The sequence below is a fragment of the Dunckerocampus dactyliophorus genome, chromosome 1 (assembly GCF_027744805.1).
Source record: "Dunckerocampus dactyliophorus isolate RoL2022-P2 chromosome 1, RoL_Ddac_1.1, whole genome shotgun sequence".
NCBI classification, from domain to species: domain Eukaryota; kingdom Metazoa; phylum Chordata; class Actinopteri; order Syngnathiformes; family Syngnathidae; genus Dunckerocampus; species Dunckerocampus dactyliophorus.
In genome coordinates this window covers 34,294,125-34,316,393 of record NC_072819.1, presented here as the reverse complement: position 1 = coordinate 34,316,393, position 22,269 = coordinate 34,294,125, and the positions used below count along the sequence as shown (strand labels likewise).

At 40.6% G+C, this 22,269-nt stretch overlaps 1 protein-coding gene across 5 annotated transcripts in view; it reads right to left on the bottom strand.

The window, feature by feature from the left end:
* cacna2d3a (calcium channel, voltage-dependent, alpha 2/delta subunit 3a) overlaps positions 1-22,269 on the bottom strand; it is a 166,391-nt gene that overhangs the window by 44,196 nt on the left and 99,926 nt on the right. For 4 of the 5 annotated variants that reach the window (XR_008566413.1, XM_054755462.1, XM_054755678.1 and 1 more), the window contains 6 exons: positions 20,836-20,969; positions 14,408-14,425; positions 3,771-3,842; positions 3,053-3,133; positions 2,375-2,449; positions 27-110 (listed from right to left, as the gene is read on the bottom strand). Coding sequence is in view for 4 of the 5 variants with exons in the window: in XM_054755462.1 (XP_054611437.1) it covers positions 27-110; positions 2,375-2,449; positions 3,053-3,133; positions 3,771-3,842; positions 14,408-14,425; positions 20,836-20,969 (464 nt within the window). In the remaining variant the exon portion in view is untranslated. The remainder of the gene's footprint in view (positions 1-26; positions 111-2,374; positions 2,450-3,052; positions 3,134-3,770; positions 3,843-14,407; positions 14,426-20,835; positions 20,970-22,269) is intronic. The other variant, XM_054755547.1, reaches the window with a different exon arrangement.

Below are 22,269 nucleotides of genomic sequence, written 5' to 3'. Positions count from 1 at the left end.
TTGGTGTAAAATTACAAGAGTCTCACCGTGTCGTCCTTGTCCTCCCATTCTACCTCTGACAGATCCACACTGCTGTAGTTTGGCTTCCTTCGCTTTTTTCCGTCACCATACTGGCCAGGCAGTAAACAAATGCATTGAAAGAGAGGCATATTGAAGAAAGTGAGACAGGATATAACAGATTATTGATTGGAAAATTGGTTGCTAGCAGTAGAATGAACTTTGACCCATGCTCCCTCACTCTAAGGGTGTGACAAAACATCTCGCCTTGTATCGTTTTTTTAATTGTTATTCAAATATAGCAGCTATAAACATCTAGCGCCGTCCCTTATCAGTGAGCCGAATCACAATTTTACATTTTACCTAGGAGGAGCTCCTTGCCAAAATGGCAGAAACCACAGACAAAGAAGAAGGAGAAAAAAACAAACGTGCATAACAGCAGACTCGGCCGGTGAAGTTAAATGGAAAGATTAGCTAGCATTCTTAAAGTCAAAAGTATGAACTCACTTTGACTTTTATAGCATGGATGAGACAATGCTGCTGCTTTGCAGTATGGAAGACATGTCTGACAAATAGGACACACGGGCAGCACGACAGACATGAACAGCAACCTCGTTTGTCACCACACTCCGCCCCGTAAGAGAAATGTTTTATTTTTGTATTCAAATGCTAAATGTTGTGTTCTTCAATCAAGAGACGTGTGTTTAGTTTACGTTGTTTATTGTGAAAATTGTTGACTACCAAATTAAAATTGTGACGTTTAATTAGTAAGACTGTCAACATAAGGACATGCCCCTTTGTGATTTACTTTTAGGTTACAAATTTGTAGTGTTCTTTGCTTTGCTGGTGCTGGAGCCCTAACTTGGCTCCACACTTTACTCTCCCCCTCTACCTGTCAAATGTAAATAAATACATTTAGTGCATTTTGGTAATTAACCTACAGTTTCATACTATAGTTGAGCATTTTCAAATAAAAACAAGTGGCTGCATTGGGCTGAAAGTGATAATACACAGGCTAATGTGAGGTGTTTTTTAACTAATGCATGACGTGTTTATAAAACGCTTAGCGCATAGAAAATGGATAGATGGATGCACGGATATTCACAAAAACATCTTACCAATATCAATTAGTCATATTTACTAACTATTGAAAAGTTCTATCTGCAGCCACTGAGTATTTGCAAATACTGTAGCTGAAAAACAAATGCTGAAGCAAACATTAAAAAGTATAATCACATTACTAGACTTAATACAAGTGACTAAATACATTACTTGGAACTTTTTCAAAATCATTTGAATGAAGACATTAACTTGTGAATGTATGAGCCCCTGGAAATCCTGCATGGAATTATGAAGTGGGACGCTGTGTATATCTGCATTTCACTTTAAAACAGTGTACAGTCTAAGATAATGGTGGACATGTGAACTAACACTAACTTTACGTGGTTAAAGCGCTGTAATTCTAAAATTTGTGTGAAAACTACAATGTTCTTCTTGACGGGCCCTGACCGAATGGCACTAAAATGTAGTGTTATATTGTTTAATAAAGTCACAGATTACAGTTTCTTTTCACATTTAAGTTGTCCCCGTGACAGACACACGGGGAAGGAGCAACGGCATCTCGCACAGCCAAAAAAAGTTAAGATACTGGCTAAGTTTTCACCGATATTGATTAATCTGTGATATGTCATAATTAAATATAAAAACATGGACTTGTATAAAAAATGTTTTTTAATATGTTATCTCCGTCTATTGGAGTTCCACCGTCTGATGTAGCTTATGGTGTATGGTGGCCCAACAGCTTGTTAAGACACCTTATGTTGCTTTTTGTCACTCATCTGTGTGTCTACACGTTTGTGTGGTACTGCATGTGTGTATTAGGAAGTCACATTGATGTTGATCAGTCAGAGAAGATAGCCTCCCAACTCTCATTAGCTGTGAAACACCGCTCATTAACATCTTTAATTAGGCCACTATTAAACCATCTGTCGGTGTGTCTCACTGCCTGCTTTCTCTTCTCCTCCTCATCTTTTGTCGTCTCATCCTTCCATTTTCACTGCATCCTACTAATTCAACAAAACACCCCCTCTGAATCTTCCTTGTGTGTGAGAGGAGTCTTGAATGCAATTGAGAGCCATTGAGACACTACAGTATATATCTATGCATTCATTATGTAGAGAAGGGCTGGAGCACACTTTCCTCATCAGTCGGCTGTAATGCACATTCATACATTACTGTACACGCTCTGTGTCCATTTACAATTACTATATATAAGTACAGTAATGTCTGCACCTTAAGTCTATGGCCACAATAATAAGGTCCGAAATGAGTTACCTTGTGAGTGTTTCCCCTCAATGGCACAACAGTTAATACTCACAAGTGGGCGGAGATCTGGGTGGGTGAGAATGTAGCCATTGTTGGTGATTGCAAATGCATAGCCATGAATCCCCAACTAAGAGAATACATACAAATACAAAAAAAACCAAATAGATTCATTACAGACAAGCACAGTATATAATTGTGCATACATGGGTCACAACATTAAGTACACTTAATAATGAGATCCAAAGCACAAGCTGCATCAAAAATTCTGCTTATACAAAGATAACGTTTTGTTGAGCAAAACACCAATCAGCTCAATAAACGAAATTGCTTCTCTTTTTGGACAATAAATGCGCATTGCCCTACATCGAACCAAATTCAGTTATGTATTTATTTAGTTATGTATTTATGTTTACTTCTCTGTCTAGTTCACAATACAAGAAGTTGGTGTGACTCCTTTATGTCTAGGCAAATGACACTTAAGTGGCAAAACCAACCACAGAGACACAGAGGATAGTACACTATCACAAAGCATTGGTCGTATATAATTCAGTTAATTACTGGACTGGAGAAAGGAGGCAAGAACAATAAACATCAATCCTAATCAAAACCTTGTGTTCATCCGCTAAATGATTTGATATTCAATTACTGTGTCCATGTCCACTCTGGATAGAAAAAATGCATGTATAATTACATTAGGGATTTTGAAAAAATGAATATGACAATCTTGTACCTTGTATTTAGGAATAGTCTTGAGCAGCTCTGAGACAGGAACATCCGTCCCGACGACCCCGAGTAAAATGCCATGGTTCCTCTAAAAAGTAGTATTAAAAATGTTAGGCCGATAACACAATTTCTAATTTCTTTCAAGAGACTTTGTTTGGAGCTACAGATGATTGATTTTACCGGCTCTCAATCATAAATAAAGCTACAGACAACAATGTTGGGTTTTGTAATGTGGAATCTTATATACGTCATTATAAATTACAATTTCTGCAGATTATTTTGAAACCTCGGAAGCCGTGACGTTGTGTCATTTTGTGTGACAGCGCCACCTAGTGGATGATTGTGCACTGGGCTTCAGAGGGTCACCATAACAAATATGGTGATCTAATAAAACATGTCTTATTTTAAAGTTTTTATTAGTTTTACAACTTTTAAGTAGACTATACGTTCACTCGGCAATTAACCTACATATTCTACATAATTTTTGCCTTTACAATGATGATAATACTAATTTTGCAATTTCTAAGAAATAAATGTTTATGAATAAATGTTTCTGGTATAAATAGTCATGGAATTTAATACGTGGGATTGACAGATCAGTCATCTCAGTCAAAAAGACAGTCTCTTGCTGGGATCAGTTTCCAAAAAGGTTTGTCAAAGAATGAGCTGATGACAGTTGGTAGCTGCTCAAGGAATTATTATGGCACAATGGTACTGGTACTTACAGTCTCATTCTTTGTGCTGAACACAGGCATGGCCACAGTAGTCATCAGAACTGGACCTTGACCATCGTCCAGCTGTTGGAGTCATGAAATGAATAGTAAGAAACAGATATTGAGTGAGTAAATGAGGGAGAGAAAAAGACAGGGAGGAGAAAGAAGGAAACCAATAATGGAACATAATCAGCAGAGCTGCCTGTTGTCAACGAATCCTTGAAAGCTTATTTTAAGACAAGTCCTTACAAACCTGCCCAGAGAGTAATTGTGCAGCAGACCAAGTCATATTGAATTATCTTCTTCTGGCTCCTTTAAACTTATATGACATGTTTTATTCATGTTCATTATTTGACTTAAAACATGTTCAATCACAGCATGTCTTTGATCTCCTGCAGAATAAGCTTATCCAAAGGCAGTGCTCCTAGTTAGGATCTGGGTATCTTTCCTCCCTCAAGACTGCTGGAATAATTTGAAAGCTTGACAATGTTTTGTTGTGGCGATTGCTCCACAATCTGGTATATGGTTGTCCACTAAGAAGCCAAACACAAAAAAAACTTGTATTTACAGTGTTGTTCTTCTGTGTTTACGTTGGCTACAAGGGTGGTAACCTCAAAAATAATGCTTTTGTCGCACTGGCACTTGGAAGCATACCTTTGTCATTGTGGTACAAATAGGTTTACTGCACAATACCAGCTCGGCTGAAGTTAGCTTTATCCGTTTATACGTGCCTTAATTAGAATCAGTTGATTTTACACTTCAGAAAAGTGCAATGCAATATCTACTGTATATGACTTTGCTTTGAGACTGAGAATGAGGGCACCGTGTATCTTTCGTACATTCGTTTTCAAAATACAACAAAAAACTAAAAAAAAACAAAATTACAATTTTTTTCAATGTTTATTTCCAGATACGAAACAAAAACACACAAATTATTTTTCCGATTTTGTGCAATTTTGGAAAATGTCAGGCGATTGTCCAATTGTCCAACTTCAAGTTGATGCAAGCCGTGTGACCCGGAAGTGAGGCTGCACCTCAAAGGGTGGGATTAGCTGTCGATGATCACAAACATGAAAAATGCACTGACAGCACAGCAACTTACACCCATGAAGAACAATATATTATATACAATATATTATATATACTGTATATAACAATATATACAGTGTTCCCTCATTTATTGCGGAGGATATGTCCCCAAAATATCCCTCAATAAGTGAAATCTGCGAAGTAGCCAACTTTATTTGTTTACAGTTGTTATATATGTTTTAAAGCTGCCACCCCCCCCCCCCACAATATACTGTAGTTTATACACTTTTCTCAGACAGGCATTAACATTTTGTCACATTTTATACACTCTCAAAGTTCAAATTTAGTTTGAATTTTAATGATTAATCTCCTAGGTTGGACACAATAAATTATTAAGAGACTCACACATATTCACTGCTCTGACTGTGCTTTGTCCTGGCGCCGTTCGGCTGTAGCGTTGTACACTTCTTCAAACATATTGCTCCTGCCGTCCTCTTCCTCCTCGTCCTACTCCTTGAACCGAAGATTCATTTAGCCGGTTAGCTGCTTCTTCTTCTACTTCTAATGTTTATTGGCGGTTAGCAAGCATCGCAAGCAGTTAGCTAGTTTGCTAGCAACAGCACAAAGGAGATTGACAATAGTCTACAGCCCATCAGGACGCAAAACACAATGGGCGGGTTCTCGCTTAGCCAATAAGGACTGTTTTTGGCTCTATATTTAGCCGGCTATTGTCTATTGTGGGTTCCTAATATACTCGTACAAACACGTAAACACACTGAAATGAGGTGGAGCTGCACACGTCTTCAACATGAGTATACAACACCCTCTAATAGCAATACAGTAGTAAATACAATAACAGACACATACAACAGAGCACCGACAGATCACTCTGCTACACCACAAGGATGTAGAACACAATGCGCATTCATACATTGTTAAAAAATATGCAAAATTGCACTTTAAAAAATCTGCGAAACAGCGAATCCGCAAAAGGTGACCCGTGAAGTAGCAAGATATACTATATAAAGAAATACTTGCTCAAAGTTGCAGCTGCTTAATGCAGGAGGGAAAGCTGGCAGACAATCTGAATTTTGCCACATCATTAACAAAAAAATACATACTGTACATATGAATTGCAATACATTACTACTTTATTTTAATGGTATAGTTTATCATTTTTGTTTTTTTCTTTCAGTTGCAACCTGGGTTGTCAGGTGAATGTGTGAACAAATAAAAAGGAAATAGAAAAACAATATTCAAAGCCGTAAGTCGTATCTTATGAGTGCAGTCGTCCCTCATTTACGCCGGTTAATTGGTTGCAGACCCGACTGCAGTAGGATTCAATAATAATAATAAATGGAATATTTCCATAGCGCATGAAAAATGACCGTCTAACAACGCTAACATCATTAGAGCCCTGTAGACATTAAATAACACCCCTATAGTCACCTTTATACTCATAATACCTAATATAGTAGACATGATCAGCAATAATAAGACATAATAACTCACCGTTAGCATTGGGAAAGTTCCCTGTTGTTGTAGTATCTCGAACGTAATGTGGGTTGATCGCATGGCATTAAAAAAGATCGACATCAGCTTATCATCCATCCTCACTATGACATTTGTCACTTGACTTATTTGCAGTCCAGCCAGTCTGCCATGAATCTTTCATACATACACGTACACTCCGACAATACTGCTAGCTTTGTTTACACCACATTGCGCACCGCTTAGGCGCAGGCTACGGGATCTCTGAAGTGACACAAGAGATGGCCGCCCCTTTAACAATAGCAATCTACCAAGCTAACTAGTTAGCCTCCAATTTATTTACTCTAAACTTAAGTGGGGAAAAAGGACAAAGTAAGAAGCCAAAAACGCAATACTTCTACAGAGAACGTGAGAACTTTTTTTTCACTATGTCATATTGGACTGCAAGGATCCATGGCTGCAAGTTAAGGTAATGTAATCTAGTGGTTTGGAACTGTTAAGCATCGATGCATGACTGCCTATTAAAGTACAAGTTATTGAATGGGAGTAATGTCGTCCACTGACTCAGCCTCAAAGAATCATCTCCACGCATATAGGGCCATTATACACTTTATTAGGCATAGAGTGTGTACTTTTTGTGTCAATAAATAAAATGTCCGTTACTGCAAAAATCCTTACATTTATTGATGCAATACATCATTGGACAATTTTGTATTTCAGAAACGGGTGTAGCTTGGCTAACGTCTCTAAAGGGATGTCAGTCTGCACACATTTCTACTCAATCCTCAATCAACTGTAATGCTTGTACTTGTGGTTAAGGGAGATGTTAAGGTTAAAGATGAATTTCAAAGTGATTTCAACAACTTAGTTTCAGGTGGCCGCTTCAGGGAGGAGGCGCTTAGAACTCGGCTCATGGGACAAAGTGTGGGAAAAGTCACTGTTGATAAACTACACTGCTGATGGGGACGTCATACAACTACATGTCAAAAAATCCAAACTATCCCTACAAATTAAACTTTTTAGCTGCTTCTTCTTCGCTGCTTCTTCTTTGTTGGTGGTTGGAGATATTTCTTCTGATCGGTAAAGTGGGCATCGAAACCAGGATTTGAAATAAAAACATTTGATGTATCCCGGGAGAACGCAATGTTAATCCTGGTTAAGTACATGTTATATTCGGGACATAGTGGATTATATTTTTTGACTTTGATACGGGCCAGTTAAAAATGGGTGGAGGGTTGCATTTGGCCTTATCCAGGATAAGGAAAAATCCTGCTTTGTAGTACAGGCCCATTCATGGGAGAATTAAGAACACACACAATGGCAAGTTTGAAGGCTTTTGCTGACATAATTACACGTTGTTTTGAAAGCGTCACAACACATGCCGAAATATGCAATATAATTACGTCGTAGCATCATGGCACCAGCTTAAGTGACACAGACTGGCTGCCCGCCTAATATAAGTAAAAAAAAAACCCAAAAACGAATGATACACGTGTTCTTTTTCCTTCCCTAGACAACACAAAGATGTTCATTGTTTATGCTGCTGGCACTGCTGCTACAAGTACCTCTTATCTCTGACTAAGGTCCAAGTTCACTTCTGAATTCCATGGCTTGCAACAATTTCGAAGTTGGACAATTTGACAATTGCCTGTTATCCGATTTATCCATTTCTAATTGTGCACAAAATCGGAAATTGGAAAAACGATTCATTATCTATTTTTTTGTTTGGGTCTGGAAAAAAATATTGATAAAACGAGTCATTTGTTTTTTTTAGTTTTGGCTTTATTTTGAAAACTAATAAACAAATGAAACACAGATTATTTTTGTAATTTCTAGCGGTGAATACTCAAATGATGCAATGATGATGACGATCAATGATCAATGAGCAGCCCTTAGTGGTTTACATTTTGCATGCTTGGAACTGCTTCTAAACACGTACTAGAAAGAGTACCAATGGAAACGTCTCAAGTTGATTGATAAATTATTATGTTATACAACAAGTCCTTGCAGAGTTCTGTCTTAAACACATTTAACTTGTTTACTGAAGCCACACCTCAAAACACCATCTCTATTTTACCTTCAACAATAACAGGTAATGACAGAAAACTGCTGGCATCCATCCAATCCTCATCAGACACTGAGGAAAAGGGAAGTGGTGACCTGGGCTTTGTCAGTTAGTAAAAGCAATTGAGGCCAGTATTGGACATCAAAAGGAAAAAGAAGTGCATCTAAGTACCGGTGCTGTAACAATGGAAGGCCTTGCTCCTGGGGAAAGGGGATCAATCAAAGGACAGGGGGGAATAAGAAGAATCTCATCTAAAAATAAAAATAAAAAATCTATTTCCAAGCTCAGGTATATTGGGTCATGTATCATGGGTCTGTAAACACAGACTGGGAGTAAATGTGTATTCCCACCAACAGTTGTCGAGCATTGCAGCCACTGGCGACCACATTGTGCTTGAATGCTAACTAATTGTTGGTAGAGTTCAGGCTTGCTCTGCCATGCTGGCATATGTCAAAGTGTAACTAATTAGATAAAGGAGCTGTGTGGAGAAAGACAACTAGCAACACATTTAAGTCAACATTGATGTGAAATTGGAGCTTCAAGTCGTCTTCCTCAGGATAGGAAAGAAGACAATTATTATCTTGAAAAGGAAGGAGTGCCGCCCTTTCTAGCCTAATCAGCCCCAGCACGATGATGCCAAAATTCTTCAACTTGACCTGTTATACAGAATCTGGTCACAGGCCCAATCAATGTTGACAGTTTTTGTCCTAAAGCAGTCAAATGAGGTATGTTTTGTCCCTTGGTTATAGCATAAAAAATGGATGCCACTGCACTTTTCCTGCAAAAAAGTACATCAATGTGTATTGGGTGAATTTTGAATTTTTGTGATAATGGATTTTCACTATGGTGAGAGGTTTTGTTCCCTTGACAACTTACTTTTATATCTTATGCATGTAACTGTTTTTGCAACAAAACGGCACAAAACGCTCACCTCAGTTACTTCAAAGGGGTATAATTGTGTCTTGAAAGACTGAAATTGACACCTCCCTCTTTTTTTGAAAGCAGAAGGACTTCAAAACTTTTCCTTTCCATAGACACAAATAAATACAAAGACGCAGATACACACCCTATGTGTAGTTTCTCAAGGAACACCTTGTATTCTCAGTTATTGTCATTGTAGTTGAGGACTCTTGTTTCCTTTAATACAAGATCCAACTGGATGATGCACTCACTGTCAGCAGACATTGTGTGTGAATGCTGAAGAGCAGAAGCAAAAACGGAAATGTTGATGAAAGTTGAAATGTAGAATGAATGTAGGAGTAGTTTGGAAGCTGAGGAGCTGAAGCTGGACTGAATGCTGTGGAAAATATGCTGAAACGTATGTGCTGTTAAAATGTATGTAATGTTTTTACTTTTATTAAACATGAGGAACACTTAGACAAGGCTTGAAGGCTTAACTTTCAGGGTGGGAGACGACCACGCCATCAACTGAGTGGCACGCTCAGTTGGTAGCATGCCACTGCACTTTTCATCGCGAGATTTTGACTCCCATAATCAACTCCATGACGCAATGTCAGTAGACTAAAGCTGAAGCGAAACAGAAATGCTTTGAAAATGTGTGAGAGTTGAAATGTAGAATTGATGATGGACTTGTTTGGAAGATGAAGAGCCAATGCTGGACTGAAACGCTGTGGAAATGTGTACAGTTGATGACGCTACATCTATACAGGAATTGAAAGGCTTGGTTCTTGGTTCTTGGTACTTGGTTCTAATTGGGAACCAAGTACGCTACCACCTGAGCCGTGTCACATCACATTAAAATGCTTTCAGCAATGGGCATTTTTCAATCCATCCATCCATTTTCTATGCCGCTTCTCCTAATTAGGGTCGCGGGGGTATGCTGGAGCCTTTCCCAGCTGACTTCGGGCGACAGGCGGGGTATACCCTGGACTGATCACCAGCCAATCGCAGGGCACATATAGACAAACAACCATTTACACTCACATTCATACCTATGGACAATTTAGAGTCGCCAATTAACCTAACATGCATGTTTTTGGAATGTGGGAGGAAACCGGAGTACCCGGAGAAAACCCACGCACGCACGGGGAGAACATGCAAACTCCACACAGAGATGCCCAAGGAGAATCGAAGCCAGGTCTTCCCGATCTCCTGACTGTGACTGTGTGGCCAATATGCTAACCACTAGATCACTGTGCGGCCGGCATTTTTCAATGAATACTAAAATAATAACAGTTTTACAAACAAAAGTGTAGAAATACGCTGAAATGTAAAATGAATGTAAGAATAGTTTGAAATGCTGTTATAATAAGCATTTCAAGACTGAATGTTGAAACCAATAGGGCGCGGCTCCCCAACTCATTCAATCAGAATTTACTATTGTCTACTCATCAGTTCGACCATCGCCTAATTAGTCTGCAGGTGGCGGCAATGAGAGGACTGTGACTTCTGTCTGACATAGTAAAATTTTCGATAACCAGGACTACATTGGAATTGAACCTGCAACCTCTAGGTTGAGAGCCAAGCACTGTAACACTTGAGCGATGCCAGCTGTTTTGACTCAGCAGAATGGGGGTGTAGTAGTAGAGGGCACCAAATAATTTGCCCATTCATTTTTCAGAGTAAAATTAATTTAAACAATGGTGGCTACCATTGAATTTGTCCATTTGTTTTTAGCACACTAAAAACACCAGAAATTTAAATCTTGGAAAGTAAAAATGTAGACTTAATGTTGAAATGTATAAAGCAATGGGGCGTAACTCTCTACCTAGTTCCACCATCACCCCAAATTAGTCTACAGGTGGCGGTGTATAGAGGACAGTGACTTCCGTAATACAATTTTGAACCAAGCACTCTACCACCCGAGCCATGTCCATCCAGCCATTTTCTATACCGCTTCTCCTCATTAGGGTCGCGGGGTATGCTGGAGCCTCCGAGCCATGTCACCGCTGTATAATCAGCAGAATGATGATTCAGTGATGGAAAATGATTTTTCATCAGCACCGGACGCCATTTAAATGGCCCATTCATTTTCAATGGGAACATTTTCACAGAAAATATGAAATTACACTAAATGTGGGAATATTTTGAAAAGTCTGAATAGGTAGTCATTTTGCCCTGAATGAGCTGAACATTTTGATTTTGGATTTGTTTGAATTTAGCGGACAAAAAATAAGGCCGAATAAAAAGAAGCAGAAGAATAAACAGATGAAAAATGGTGCAGAATTTTATATGTGTGAATGCCTTTAGCTTTAAACAACCAAACCACTAAACTGAAAACAGTCAAACCTCTGTCTCGGAACACCTCAGTTTTTGTATGATTCAGTTTTCAGTGAAAATCTTCGCAAAAAATTTGCCTCTGTTTTCGTACAATGTCCTCGGTTATTGTCCTCGGTTATTCAGTGGAATCAAATGCCCAAAAAAAGAACCCTATGCATTTCTGACTCACTGTCCATGCATTTTGTATTAAGTACAACTGCTAACTCATTTATCAATTTCATATTTCACGTTCTGCATGTAAAACTATAATTATCCCTTAAAAAATATTTTTTTGTAAATATTTTTGAATGTCTGGAATGAATTAATTGGCTTTCAAGAGATTCAAGATTCAAGAGAGTTTTATTGTCATGTGCATGGTAAAACAGCAGTTATACCATGCAATGAAAATCTTATTCTGTTCATACTCCCAAGGAAAAGAAAGAAAAACACAAGAAAGAATAAGAACATAAGAAACATAAACACATATACATAAATACCAAGAAATTAAGCAACAACAACAGAAGAGACATTAATGCAAGTAAATAATACAAATAAATAAATAAATAAATAAAGTGCTATGAGTGTGTGTTGCGTGTGGCGTGTCTGAGTGCTTCATTGAGAAGCCTGATGGCCTGTGGGTAAAAGCTGTTTGCCAGCCTTGTGGTCCTGGACTTCAAACTCCTGTAGCGTCTGCCTGATGGTAGGAGTGTGAATAATGAGTGTTGTGGATGTGTGCTGTCCTTGATGAGGTTGTGTGTTCTGCGTAGGACTCTAGATTTATAAATGTCTTGCAGTGAGGGGAGGGCTGCCCCAACAATGTTCTGTGAGGTCTTGATCACCCGCTGGAGTGCCTTCCTATCACGTGTTGTACAGTTACCGTACCAAACAGTGATGGAGGCGGTAAGGACACTTTCGATGGTGCATCTGTAGAAGCAACTCAGGATTGTGGTGGACATGCCAAATTTCCTCAGTCTTCTCAGGAAGTACAGTCTCCTTTGGGACTTCTTCAGAATTTGTTGGGTGTTGTGAGACCAGGTGAGGTCCTCGCTGATGTGTGTGCCAAGGAACTTGAAGGTTTTCACCCTCTCCACCTCAGTCTCACCAATAAACAGGGGTCTATGTGGCTCCTTTTCCCTTGTTCTTGGGTCGATGATCATCTCTTTAGTCTTATCTGTATTGAGAAGGAGATTGTTATCACGACACCAAGCTATGAGGTCCGCCACCTCTCTTCTGTATGATGTTTCAACACCACCAGTGATCAGTCCGATGACTGTAGTGTCATCCGCAAATTTAATGATGCTGGTGTTGTTCTGGGAGGCCACGCAATCGTAGGTGAAGAGCGTGTAGAGGAGTGGACTCAGCACACACCCCTGTGGGGTCCCAGTGCTCACAATTCTTGAGCTGGATGTGCGGTTGTGGACTCTGACTGACTGGGGTCTGCCTGTGAGAAAGTTAAACACCCAGTTACAGAGGGAGGGAGACAGGCCAAGTGTGAGGAGCTTATTTGTGAGTTTGTGGGGGCTGACTGTATTAAAAGCAGTCTTTGCATAATTTCCTATGGGAAAAATTGCTTTGGTTTTCATAAGATTCGGTTTTTGGTTTTGAAACAAATTAATAACAAAAACCGAGGTACCACTGTAGTGTAATTATTATCTATTAATTATATCACTTTGAAAAATGAAAAGATTCTTACTTAGCGAGAAATTAATTTGAAGTGCTTCCCTTGTCCCCTTCTATTGATTCTATTGCTTTCATGCTTGTTATCAATAGTAGTCCTTGTACATATGTGCAAAAACCCAACTATTCTACATCATCCACATTCATCTCTAACTTTCTTTCTCTCTCTTAAAAGTCTTGAATCTCGCTCCCATCAAGCCTTAACTCCAGCGTGGCTTTCACCAGCAAGGTGGGAAACAAAGTGAAATGAGCCAGAAAATGATGGATTAAGACGGTTAGGATAAAAGTAAGACACATGTGAAAGAAATAAAAGGGGAGAGTAGTAAGGTAAAGCTATTTAGAAGAATAGACAAATATGAAAATAAGGCAGAATAGTAGAAGAAAGGTGGAACGATGATTAAAGATAAATCAGTGTTGCTCATCATTTTTTGAACCACTCTGTATTTCAATGTGTACATAGTATGTATGTGTATGAACTCATTTCTTTTATGGTGACTGCACTCAAATAAACAGTGTTAATTCCAACCACAATGCTTGACAATGAGATACTGTATCTATTTCTGATTTCTGCAAAGCTGTTCTGGTGTCAATCAACTTGGGTATGTCACTCTAACAATATGACAAGTCTGCATCATTATTTTGTAATCAAATAAAACACTGAAAATGGTTTATAGCGACAAAAGCAAAGCATCAAAGCAGATCATCCTCGCTGGGTATTATGGGCTACTGAATTTCCATTCAGACCATGACAATAAAAGTTATTCCAGAGAATCTGACCGAGACCAATACCACAGATAGGCTTGCTTTCACACCAAAAACACACTGAATAAAGCAAAAATGATGCTTCGATTATAGTCGATTATGGTCTTTTGTGACAAAGCACATTTGATACTGCATCACCACTGACACATGACAGTTACAGATGTGTTTGCATGTTTCAGCAAACATGCAAATGAGACACTCAACGATGGCGACCACCATAAACAGTTTGAAACAAAAGGGCTGAAAGAAGAGTGGCAATAAGTCATTTACATAAAATTCCATGTGTCACTATGATATGATTCCCTAACTGCATTATGCTGCCTTCATGCATGTCCATGACCACAAACAGGCCTCAACACAACACATCACAACACAGCACTGATCTCCAATCACAGTGTTGGTTTACCTTTTGTGCTTGAGGAAGCTATAGCAAGTTCAAAAGAAAAAGACAAAGAGCAAGGAAAGGTCAAAATGTTTTTGAAGTGATTGAATTGGTAACAGAAATCATTTCAAGGTCAAGGTCAAGTTTATTTAGAAAGCACATTTTAAAACAGCCACTACTGCCCCAAAGTGCTGTACATGGTAAATGGTCGTTCATTTGTTTCGCGCTTTTCCGCCTCCAAGGCACTCAAAGCACTTTGACACTGCTAGCACATTTATCTACTGATGACGCAGCATCAGGAGCAACTGGGGGTTCAGCATCTTGCCCAAATAGCATGAAGTACAATATTATAATAAATACAAGCGTTAAAACGTAAGAGGCTAAATCAAAGACAAACAATAAAAACAGCTAAAAAACAAATACAATAAAACAGTACATATAAAAGTACAGAAAAAAGGACAGATAACATATGAAAGTATAAAAAATCATATCCAGTTCAGCTAGCATTAAAAGCCAGAGCAAACAAGTGTGTTTTTAGCATTGATTTGAAAGTCTCGACGAAAACACCAAGACTTTCTGCACAGGGGCGGCAGTGGGAATTAAGTGGGTCACTGTCCACTGTGAAGGCCAGAGAAAGGTTGGGGTCACCAAATACGACAATCTCTGTCTTGTCTTTGAGATTGAGGAAGTTTATTGACATCCAGTCTTGTAGACTTGTAGACAGTAATTTTTCAGACGAGTCCATTTCTAGATTCAATGGAAAATACAATTGAACACCATTTGCAAAAAATGGAATGGGATTTTATTTTTATTTTTTTAAAATGGATCCCAGAGGCAACAAGTAGAGAGAAAAGAGGACAGGGCCCAGTATTGAGCCTTGATGTACTTCGCATGATAAAGGGGCTTTCTCTGAAGAGAAGGTTCCAAGGTTGACGGAGAAGGACCAGTTTGATAAGTATTATTTAAACCATTTTAGGACAGTTCTTTGAAGCCTGCACATGAATTGAGACGAGATATTAAAATTTGATGGTCAACTGTGTCATATGCCATGGTCAGGTGGAAAAGTACTAGCACAGTATGCTGCCGGAGATGGTTATTATAGGAAGATCATTAAAAATGTTTAAGAGAGCTGTTTCTGTGCTGTGACGAAACTGAAAACCAGATTGCAACTTTTCGCAGATGTCATTTAAGTTAAGATGTCATTGTAACTGAGTATAGACCACTATTTGTAATATTTTTGATAAAAATGGTATGCTTTTTTAGAAGAGGCTGCACAACAGCTTGTTTTAGTGAGTCAGGGGAATGAGCCCAAACAAGACGGACCTCATGGTATCGACCCATGAGAACAGAAATTCGACCATGAATGCAAGAAGCATCTGTGGAAAAGTGTGCAAAAACCCGCGTGGCCAAAAAATCCATCTTGCCAGGATGAAGTACAGGGAGCAGGAGAACATATTGCAAAACACAGAACTCTGATCCTGGTGAGACACAGGAGGAGTCCGTCCAGGATTCACCCCACAGAGCCCAGTCCCTCCAAGCAGTAGAGCCTTTGAACCCCTGCAGAATAGTCCAGCAGAAGTCAAGTGGCCTTCAGCTAACAGCCAGGCAGTATGGTGACAGTTTAACGTAGACGAGCTAGACCTTGAAAACTACAGCCAAGGGGGAGATGGACCAACAGCTTGAGACCATGACAGCAATCATAGTCAGCTATGCAGCCGAGATGTTTGGCCACATTGAGAGCGGGAAGATCAAGACAGACTACACAATGAATGGGACAGCTACCCAGATTCACAAACTCCATCAAGAACTCCAAAGCCCCCAAAAAAAAAAAACGTTATCCATCCATCCATCTTCTTCCGCTTATCCGAGGTCAGGTCACGAGGACGGCAGCCTAAGCAGGGAAGCCCAGACTTCGTTCAGCTCCTCCTGGCAGATCCCGAGGCGTTCCCAGGCCAGTTGAGAGACATAGTCTTTCCAAGGTGTCCTGGGTCTTCCCGAGGTCTCCTACCAGTCAGACATGCCCTGAATGTCTCCCCACGGAGGCCTCTGGGAGGCATCCTGACCAGATGCTCGAGCCACCTTATCTGGCAGCGGTTCGACTCTGAGCTTCTCCCGGATGACAGTGCTTCTCACCTTTTCTCTAAGGGAAAGCCCAGCCACTCTACGGAGAAAACTCATTTCGACCGCTTGTACCTGCGATCTTGTCCTTTCGGTCTCTAACCAAAGCTCATGACCTTAGGTGAAGGTAAGAACGTAATTGACCAGTAAATTGAGAGCTTTGCCTCTCGGCTCAGCTCCCTCTTCACCATAGCAGAATGATGCAGAGTCGGCATCACTGCAGACGCTGCGCCAATCCGCCTGTGGATCTCACCTTCCCTCCTTCCCTCATTCTTGAACAACACCTCGAGGTACTTAAACTCCTCCACTTGGGACAATATCTCATCTTCTTTTCCGAGCAAGAATGGTTCTTTGAAATGCTGATTGTCATCCCAGCCGCTTCACACTCGGCTGTGAACTGATCCAGTGAGAGTTGTAGGTCACGGCCTGACAAAGTCAACAGGACCACATCATCTGCAAAAAGCAGCGACTCAATCCTGTGGCCACCAAACCGGAACCCCTCAACGCCCTGGCTGCACCTAGAAATTCTGTCCATAAAAGTAATGAACACAATCAGTGACAAAGGGCAATCCTGGCGCAGTCCAACCCTCACTGGAAATGGGTCCGACTTATTGCTGGAAATGCGAACCAAACTCTGACAACGGTCGTACAGGGAATGAACTGCCTGAATTAGGTGGTCCGGTACCCCATATTCCTGGAGTACTCCCCACAGAATTCAGCTTTAAAAGATACTGAGGGTGATCTGGTGCAGGGAAAAGTTGCAGGCCATTGGGGGTGTGCAGAGGGTGTATGGATCCCCATATGGATTGTTTTCGTGACAGGCTTACTCAGTACCCATAACAACAGTGGAGGCCATGGAGAGAAACATCAGCAGCCGCCTGCACATATGGCTTGGTCTATGAAGCAGCTTGAGCCTTGCTGAAGAGTTCATGGTGTCCTTGTTCAGGAGGAAATGTGAGTAGGCGTGGAGGAAGAACGAGCTAGCAGGACGATGGGAATGGGGCAACAAGGAGCATGGACTAAATGGGAGAACAGCCTGCAACAAAAGATCACCTGGTCTAACATCTGGAAAGCAGACTTCCATCGAATCAGGTCTTTAGTCCAGGCTGTTTACGACTTGTTACGACTTATCAAGTGTAGCCAACCTCCACGTCTGGGGCAAAAAAGAGACATCATCCTGTCCCCAGTGCTCAGGACAGGTATCCTGAAAACACCTCCTCAGCAGCTTCCCAAAAGCCCTTGGAGACATCTCTGGTGCCACGACCAGATGCTTGGGCAGTTGCTGACAGCAAAGCCACAGCCAACAACACCATCAAGGGCCACCACAAGCCAAAGACCATCAAGTTTCACAGAGCCGAAGAGAAGCCCAACATTCAACCACGGGCGAGGTCTGGCCTCCTCATCACCACCACTGACTGGCAAAGGGAAGTGGATCTTGGCAAACAGCTGAAGTTCCGAGTCAGGATAAGACCTACACAGCTCCGACCAGACATGATCATCGTGTCAGATTCCACCAAGCAGCTGATCATTCTGGAGCTCACAGTGCCCTGGGAAGAACATATGGATCAGGCCAATGAGAGGAAGTGTGCCAAGTACAATGAGCTGGTGGACGAGAGCAGGAGGCACGGCTGTAAAACTTGCTGCGAACCTCTGGAGGCTGGCTGCCGAGGATTTGCAGGGTGGTCCCTCTACAGAGTATTCACGTTGCTGGGCCTCACCGGGGAGGCAAAGAGGAAAACCATTAGGGCTGCAACTGAAGCCACAGAGAAAGCCACAAGGTGGCTTTGGATCAAGAGGGCAGATCTGAGGGCAAATTCTGCTGGGACACAGGCCGGGACCTGATCAACCATGGTCAGGTCGCCTGGGCGAGGTTGTCTGATGTTGAAAAACCCAAAACACCCAAGACACAAGATGTATCTTTCACCTTAAATAAGTTATAAATTAAATTGTATTTCATTGAGAGAAATCAGTTTTTGATCTCCTATCAACCAGCAAGCATTCCTCCACAGACCAGTTATGTGCCCATGAAGTACAGAAATTAGTCATGTCCCTTTTGGAAAGTACTCCAGCTCAACTCGTTATGTGAATAAATGACACAGAAACAGTCTCTTCCATTCAAACCTCTCCACCACCATAAAGAATACCAAAGAGCTGTCAAAGGACCTTAAGGGTAAGATTGCAGACCTGCACAAGACTGGAATGGGCCATCAAACAAGAAAAAGAGACCATGATTGGTGCAATAGTTCTGAAATGGAAAAAATCCAATTTAACACGCACCCTCAGTCTGGAGGTTTATGCAATATTTTACCTCATGGGATAAGGATGATTCTGAGAGGGACCAGCCCAGCATAATGAGAGAGGACCTGGTTAATCATCTTAAGGTAAAAAACAAACAAACAAGCAAAGCATTGCTAATACGCTTCACACTTGTGATCCTGCAGTGCCATGTCCGCCGTTCAAGAAGTCTGAAGTTTGTCAATTAACACATGAATTACTCAGCGAAATCTTGGGAGAATGTGATGTGGTCAGATGAGATCAACGTCTTTGGAGGCAGAGAAATGCTGAATATGCGCCCGACAACACCATCCTGACTGTCAAACGTGGAGGTGAAAACATGGAGGTGCTCTGGGTCTGTCAAAAATATCTGACCTTTGTGCTTGCCAACAGGGCTTTATTCACCAAGTACTAAGCCACGTTTTGCATTAGGATCAGAGGAGGATCTGACTCACAATCTCTCTTCTAGTTCAGAAGTTCCAAAATTGCTTCATGGGGTTGAGGTCAGTCCCAAGTTTTACCACACCACACCTGTCCAAACAAACATCTTTATGGACCTTGCTTCGTCCACTGAAAAAATGGAATCATGAAATTGTTGAAATGATGGATAGAAGATTAATGTTATAGGTGAACTGGAGCTGACTTCGAGTGAGAGGCCGATAACAGGGCACATAGTTAGATAAACAACCATTCACATTTACAGCTATTTACACCAATGGACAATTTAGTCTCGTATTAGCCTAGCGTGGATGGTTTTGGGATGTGGGAGGAAGCGAAGTACCCAGACAAAACCCATGCACGCACGGGGAGAACATGCAAACTCCACACAGAGATGCCCTGGTGGAGATTCAAACCCTTGATCTGGAAAATGCCAAAAACTTGTTCACCGTGCAGGCCACAATTTGATATTGAAAAGTCAATTTAAAATGTTCAGAAATGTATTTCATCAGCTCATGTTATAATTTGTTGTGGTCATGTAGGATCTTAATTACATTTTGGTCAAATGAAATTATCCTATCTGGATCCAGGATCATACAGTATCTGCTCATTCACTGATGTTTCAAGACTGTACTTTATATGGGTCTTGGCAGGCGTGTTCACCCTGAATATGTATGATGGGGGGAGGTGTCCCAACTCTTGTCTCCAAATATTGTGACTGAGTAAGCTCAGTAAATAGAGCTCAAAATGTGTACAAGTGATCTGCTGTCAAATAATGCAATGGGCGATGAAGGATTTTATTTTTTAATGTTATTGTTTATGTAACTTAAATCTCCAAAGGCACCCATAAAGTCAATTTCTTTTTACATCCATAAACACACACAGGGCGTCTAATTCACTTAATGGTTCCATCTGCTCGACACACACATAAACAGATTCACAATAGGCAACGAAAGCAAACCGTTGTCAACACACTGCTTGTTTTTATCACTTTTTCTGCCTGCTCTGTAAAAAGTAAATGTACTTTTTAGATACCAAGCATATAATGAATGGAATGTTTTCTAACCAAGTTGGTGCTTCTTTGTTTAGAAAATATGGTTTGTTATTGCACTTATAAAATGTTTTGTGTCCATTATTCCATTTGATTTGACTAATATTAGTTATAATTATGAACTAACATACATATACAGGTATCTTTCTGCTATGATACACATGGCATAAATACCGACTTGCCATGATTATCTGCTCGAGGCTAGAGGCCTCTTGTCTCCAGAACAAGGCCTTCACATGCTTAGACTCAAGTCTTGGGGATCTGGCCATTTTAAGACAGCGTTAGGCTTTCATTTTAGATTACCCCTCCCCTCACACATGCATATCCAATATAGCATCATCTTTTCCTGTAGAAGTTAGACATTTTCTATAGAAGCTGTCCGTTCAGGTTGTATTGATTTTTCTCCTTGCATGTAATTTTTATTAAATTGTATCTCTCATTATACTCATAGAACTTGTTTTGTCTCTTGTCTATTTTGAGGCTAGCAGAAAAATTTCCCTTGATATTCTGCCCCCCACTATTTGGAAGGATTTTGTTTACTTGAGTATTATGTGTGAGGAAGTCAACTTACGGTGCTATCAATGTAGGCCTCCGTCCAAACTGTGTCATGCTCCCTGTCGATCACCTTGGGACGACTTAGGACATGGAGATACTCCATCACATTCTCTTGAACATCCGCCAGCGTGGATATTTGAGTGAAGTAACCTGAGAAGAGACAGAAGGAATAAGACTAAATTACCAATGGAATTACTTCCATGGAAGAGGATGTGTCTCCTAGCTCACTGTGCAGCACATCCAATATTCCTGTAACTTTAAAGATCTACTGAGGCTTCTCATAACCATCACTATCATTTTTCTTACAAAAAGTAAGGAATTACATCTTTAATATGTTACAGCAGGTGGCAGATAGCTGCATGATGACACTGGGTACATGTAAGAGTGATAGCTAGATGACTGGAATGCAGTAAAAGTTAAAGGAAAAACAGCATGGGTTTGGGAATAGGTGAGTGGTATGTAAATGTTATGTAAAAACTATTTCATTTAAACCAAATGTGATGCTATTTCCTATGATGATAATGCTGCCATTATGATGCTAATGTGCATGTGCACGAGGAAACATACTGTTATCTCAACAGGGGGCGGAGGGGGAGAGAGGAAGGGTAGCAGAGCAGCAGTAAGTCAGAGAGAGAGGACAAAAAGTGACACAGAGAATAAGGGACGCGAAAGACCACCACATTTCCACCCATCCATAAAAACTGCCACCATCACCGTGAGGCAGTCATGGAGAAAATCATAGCTAGAGGAAATAGATTTTGGGGTCATCTTTCCAGGCGACGACCTTTATTGTAGAAAGGAGCCAGAGTCAAAGGAGTCTAGACTAATGTAATATAACATGGGGATTCCAATTTTCTGTGGCATCACAGAATAGAATAGCATAGGTTTTGTCACTGGGCCCCACTGTGGTCTAGTGGTTAGCATGTGGGTCACACAGCCAAGAGATCTGAAAGATCTGGGTTCAAATCTCTGTGCGGACTTTGCATGTTTTCCCTGTGCATGCTTGGGTTTTCTCCAGGTACTCCAGTTTCCTGCCACATTCAAAAAACACGCATACAGGGTAATTGGCTACTCTAAATCTAGTGAGTGTGAATGGTTGTGTGTCTATATGTGCCCTGCGACTGATTGGCGACCACTCCAGGGTGTACCCCGCCTCTCTCGATTTGCTGGATAGGCTCCAGCATACCCCCGTGACCCTAGTAACGATAAGCGGTATACAAAATGGATTGATGGAGGTTTTATCATTACTCATTCAAAAAAGAGGACAGCAACAGGGAAAGTGGATAAAATAAATAACATTGTTGAAACAAAAGCACTAATAATTATTATTACTATATAAGAATATTGTCACAGGTTGTCATAGGTTTGACCGCCGAGATGCAGAGACAGTCACGAAGGTGATAAACAAAAGGAGCACATCAAATGTGAATATAAATGAGAGCGGAAAGAT